Below are 5,682 nucleotides of genomic sequence, written 5' to 3' on the forward strand. Positions count from 1 at the left end.
ATTTTGTCTAAAATAAAAAAAAAAAAAAAAAATCGTAAATTTAAGTGGATTGAGGCATCACAATATTAGAATGTACAGTATGAAATTGAATTTTTTTTTTTTGAGATTTGCTAAATTTTGCATTTAAATGTTATTAAATTATTAGTGTTTTAAATATTAACTTTAAATGAGAGTTATTGTACAACCCTGGTGTGAATTTGTGATTAAAAATATACACTAAAAGGCAAAAGTTTGGGGTCAGTACAATTGTTGTATTTTTATTTTTTTTTGTTGAAAAAAAATTATACTTAGCAAGGAATTATATTGGATCAAAAGTGACAGAGAATATTTTGATAATGCTACAAAATATTTCAGTTTCAACTCAAGTAAATGCTGCTCTTTTGAACTTTATATTTATCAAAGAATCCTGAAACAAGTATATCACAACAGTATTAAGCAATAAATATTAAACTGTTTTCAACACTGTTAATATTCAAAGATTATTCGTGAGCACCAAATAAGCATATTAAAATGATTTTCTAAATGATTTAGTATGATTTCTGGAAATGTATTAAAATCGAAAACAGTTATTTATTTTGATCAAATAAATAAATGTTCCTGTGGCTCAGTGGTAGAGCATTGCGTTAGCAGCGCAAAGGTCGTGGGTTCAATTCCCAGGGAACACACATACTGATAAAAAATGTATAGCCTGTACGTACTGTAAGTCGCTTTGGATAAAAGCGATTCTTTTTTTCTGCTATTTTATCTTTTTTTCTGATTTCTGCTAAATGCATAAATTTAATTTTAATTTAATTTAATAAATGCTTGGTGAGCACAAAAGCCTAAAAAAGCCCAAACTTTTGAATGGTACTGTAGTGTATGTACACTCTGCATAGACCCAGTTATTTGTATTTATTTCATTGGGATTCAGTGATTTGGCTCATCCTGAATCTGTTGACTATGCACTAATTCTAATATCCTCTTGTCTGTGTAGCTGTGCTGATCACTGTGCTGTGCGTGGTTTTGGCTCTGCGGCTGGAAGCCATCATGAATCTCGAGATCGTGTGGGTGACGGCGTGTGTCATTCTGGTCCTGCTGTGCATCCCGTGTGTCATTGTGATCTGGAGGCAGCCTGAGAGCAAGGAAGCTCTCACCTTCAAGGTACCAGATGTCCTCGTTATTGATTTGACCTTTTATTAGGCTATAAATCTTTGCCTCGGGCTTGAAAGTAAGCACTGAAGTGATGTAAAAGGAAATGCGCTATTAGAACACAAATACTCACAAGGGACAGTATTTGTTTTTTTATCACTTAAAGGGACAGTTCACCCAAAAATGAGAGTCCTGTCAGCATTTACTCGCCCTCATGTCATTTCAAACCTGTATGAATTTCTTTTTTCTGTGTAACACCAAATAAAGGGCCCTTTGATTTCTGTGATTCAGAAAACACAGATGGAATACAGTCATTAAAAATTGAATTTACAATGTGTAATATCGCTTTTGTTTTTGCATTTTAACAGTAAACTTCTGTTTTGCAGCATGCAAAAAAGTTACATTTTCATTTGATTACATGTTAAAAGATTAATTAAATAGTTAATGAATTATGCCTTGATTATCATAAATCAAGGAATGGGTAATTTTTCTTTTTGATTACAAAAATTTATTAAATCAATAAAATGGCGATGGAATTAAAAAATTAAAACAAAACAATTTGGAAAAAGTAAAATATTTCATAGGGTCTTAAAAATGTAATTTTTGTTAAACTTAATGAATTGTTGTTCAATTGTAAGTTTCATTAATTAATTAGACCTTCTTTTTTATTACCAAAAATTATTTTAACCATTAAAATGGAATCCAGAAAAACTGAAATGGGGAAAAAAATGAAATCCAGAAAAACTGAAAAGAAGAAAAAAAATTGAATTTGGGGAGATTAAAAAAAACACCCCCAAACTATGATTTCATCCAGTCTGAGGATTTCAAACATGTTTAATATTTTGAGTTGATTTTAGCACAGTTTTTATAAAATAGAATTTAGGGGAAAAAAATCTAAGATTTCATAGGGTCTTATAAATGTAATTTTTGTTCAACATTAAAAAAAATATATTCTTAAATTGTAAAAGTTTCATTAATTAATTAGACATGTTTTTTAATACCAATTTTTAATTTAACCATTAAAATGGAATCCAGAAAAAAATGTAATCCAAAAAAGTAAAATGAAAAAAAATTATGGAATTTGAAAAAAGAAAATTAAATAAAATGGAATTTGGGGGAAAAAATAAAATGCCTCCAAACTGTGATTCCATCCAGTCTGAGGATTTCAAACATGTTTAACATTTTAAGTTGATTTTCATTTGTCCTGTGTCCCGTGCAACAAGGTGCACATTTCTGCACAAGTTTGTGTTCCGAATGACCTGAAAGTAGTTTAGTGTATGATGCTCATTTTTCCTCTGTAACCATTTACAAAACCAACAAGTCTGCGATACCTGGTATTTCAAAATGTGCTCATATTTGAAAAGTCATACATTGTTCTAACCTTAAATCTAAATCTTCCTGTGTGCAGGTGCCTCTGTTGCCCTGGCTGCCTCTGTTCAGTATCTTTGTCAACATCTATCTCATGATGCAGCTGGACGTGGCCACCTGGTGCCGCTTCACCGTGTGGATGTGTGTCGGTGAGGACATCTGTTCATTTAGCTTCTGCCTGCGATAGCGTCCTGTTTGTCTCCTTCATTCCAAACCACCCACTTCTTTTCTCATGTCCGTTCCCAGGTTTCGCAATCTACTTCGGCTACGGCATCCGGAACAGCACCAAAGCCATGAACAGCTCCCTCCGAAAATACGAGCCGGCCCTTCAGAACAAAAGCCCCATATACCTAGGCGGTGAGGAGAGTGAAGTGGAGGGCATTTCTCTCTGATCGGGAGAGTTTGACGGGCATGTTGCCCTACGCATTTTCGTTGAAGTTACAGATTTATTGTGAAAACGTGGCTCATTCATTGTAGAAACTGCCCCAAACGTCTCAATTGCTAAAGGATTCTTAAAAGAACCCTAAGTGTTTTCCGTTAAGAGGTTGTTGTGCAGCCTTGGCCCTCCAGTACTGTAAATGCTGGTTTGAATGTCCTGCTGTAATCGCTAGTACTGTGATGGCCATATTGTCTGGCAGACAATGAGCTGACGGTGTACAGGGTATTTTATTTTCGGGATTGAGCCCCAAGCGCGTTGTTTGTGCACCTTTGGGTCCAAAATGGTCTCCTTTCACCTCCTGGTTTCCCAGAATGAGGTTGTGAAGTACAACAGGAACCCCTAGTGTTCACAATTTGAAAATGGCAATACCGTTGGACAGTATTTGTGGTCATTGGTTACTGTTAGACAGAATAATTGAAGAAATGAAACTGAAAAAAAAAAGAAGAAAAAAAACTGACTGAAATGCTAAAATCCCATGAGTTTGAGAGTTGTCCAAAGAGTGTATGGATAGAAAAATGGTTTCCATTTCCTAAGTATGACGGTGTGTTATTAGCACTGCTGTCTGCTGTGTGTTGGGATAATGTTATTGGCCAATGTGGTATAAAATGCTAGTATTTTAAAGTGTGTGTGTGAGAGAGAGAGAGAGAGAGAGAGTTTTGAATGGATTGTATAAGGTTGCGCCAGAATCTGTTCCGTTTTACAAAATACTAAAACAAAAAATTGGGAAAAACTGTTTTATATGGACATGTATAGTTTACCCATCCAACTCCTTAAACTTGATGATTTTACTTTGGCATACTGTATAACAGTGTTTCTAGACAACATTTATGGAAGGTTGCCTTCGTAACTGTTGTTTCTGCCAAAACTACTTACACTACCGTTCAAAAGATTTATTTATTATTTTTTAAGAATTTAATACTCTTATTCTGGAAGGATGCCTTAAATTGAAAAGTGACAGTAAAGACATGTATAATACTATTCCAAATAATTGCCATCAAAGAATCTTGAAAAAAATTTATTATAATAAAATGAATTATAATAAAATTATATGAAACTTATTAAAAGGCTGCATTTTAAAATAGAAGAAGGTTATTTAGAGTTGTAATATTATTTCATGATTTTACTGTTTTTTGAGCAAATAAATGCAGCCTTGATGATCATAAGAGTCTTCTATCAAAAGCATTTACTTTTGAACGGTAGTGTATCTACGGTTATCTGTACCAACTGCTAATTTGATAGTAACCACCGCTGACTTGAAAGATTCTGAAAGCTACTTATATTGTTTGAAGGAAATACCCCATAATAATCTTTCATTTTTAACAGTATTAAGTGTAATCTTTGAGCAGAAACTATGGTTACTGTGCTGACTTACTGTAATAACTAACTCTCAGGTCAAGGGTAAAACCTAAACTTGCCTGAAGACGGAAGACCTAAAGAAACAGGCTTTCAACGGCCTTTCTTTCATTTCTGAAGGTGTAGATACTTGAGGAAAAAAAAGTGTCACTATTTTTTTCTTTTTTGTTTTTTACTTTCCATTGAAACTTGGTTCCTGGCAGCTTGGCTGTTGAGCTCATGTACCTTTATCTATTTTGTTGTTTATTGTAGAGAATTTGTAATGTAGTGGAATACTAGTTTACTGTTGCTCAATCAAACTTATCCTGTGCTCTCATCATACCTTTTTGATATTTTATGGTATGAATATTTAAGCCCTTCAGGATGCTGAAATTCAGCTCCTATTCAGCCGTTTTTTTTTTTTTTTTCCCAGATAATCGGAGAGCAACGGAGGCTTGTCTGTGCGACAGAATAGAGTAGAAGTTGTTTAAAACCACTATTATTTTTTAACCCATTTTGTCTTTAATATATTAACATTGACTTCATTATTAGAAGCTCATTTTTGTATAGCTTTCTTTTATTATATTTGTGTTTCTCAATCAGCTAAAAATGGCTTTGTTTACATGTTCCAGAAATGTAAAGTTTAGCATGTAAACGTGTCTGATGACGCATTGTTGTCTGATCCCTAGGCGTTACAAAGTTTTGATTCCGTTTGGAGACGCATGTCTCCTGTAGATCAGTGCCTGATGTTTCATATGTACCTCAAAGATGATTGGTCATCCAAGTCACATGCCTTTGAGATACACTTGTAGTGTTACATGTGTTTATCACTATATATATTGTTTGTCTTTGGGTTTTTTAAACTGTAAATATTCATGCCATGTACAAAGAAAATGAGCTGTATTATAAAAATTCTGTTCATGTTTTTCTTTTTTAAATAAAATGTTTCGCAAAACAACAGAGGCGGTTTGTTGCGCAAAATATATGAGAAGAAAATCATTTTTAGACACAAAATCTTTTGTGTCACACATTTTATTGATCGTTCATCTCATCTCTCACACAAGATCAATAAATACACAGTTAATAGTCATTTCGGTCAGCTAAATGACATTGTATTAGTCTGCAAGTCAAAAATGTACATCTCAGCAGCTACTAACCTCAGTTATGAAAGAGTGAACTTTTATTAATAAGAACCAAACCAGAAAAATCAGGGACATGGTTTAACAGTGCTTTACAGACAGGTATGTTGGTAAAGTCTCTGGAAAAGTGTCTTTAGTGACACATGACCATTTTGAATGAGGAAAAAGGCGGGAAACTCAAATGCGGCTCCCCATAACTGAGTGTTTTTTGTAAGGTTTATGATATCTGAGATTTGCATGTAGTGATTTAAAATGCCTTTTATTTAGTATGTATCG

General features: G+C 33.7%; 1 protein-coding gene across 2 annotated transcripts in view; it reads left to right on the top strand.

Annotated features, from left to right (window-relative positions):
• LOC107733516 (cationic amino acid transporter 3-like) overlaps nucleotides 1–3,830 on the top strand; it is a 23,125-nt gene extending 19,295 nt beyond the window's left edge. For both annotated transcript variants that reach the window (XM_016545168.1, XM_016545169.1), the window contains exons 11-12: nucleotides 2,537–2,645; nucleotides 2,743–3,830. In XM_016545168.1, the coding sequence (XP_016400654.1) occupies nucleotides 2,537–2,645; nucleotides 2,743–2,888 (255 nt within the window). In that variant the 3' untranslated portion in view covers nucleotides 2,889–3,830. The remainder of the gene's footprint in view (nucleotides 1–2,536; nucleotides 2,646–2,742) is intronic.
• Nucleotides 3,831–5,682: the final 1,852 nt, after the last annotated feature.

Source organism: Sinocyclocheilus rhinocerous, unplaced genomic scaffold (genome assembly GCF_001515625.1).
Source record: "Sinocyclocheilus rhinocerous isolate Xijiao unplaced genomic scaffold, SAMN03320098_v1.1 scaffold69, whole genome shotgun sequence".
Lineage (NCBI taxonomy): Eukaryota > Metazoa > Chordata > Actinopteri > Cypriniformes > Cyprinidae > Sinocyclocheilus > Sinocyclocheilus rhinocerous.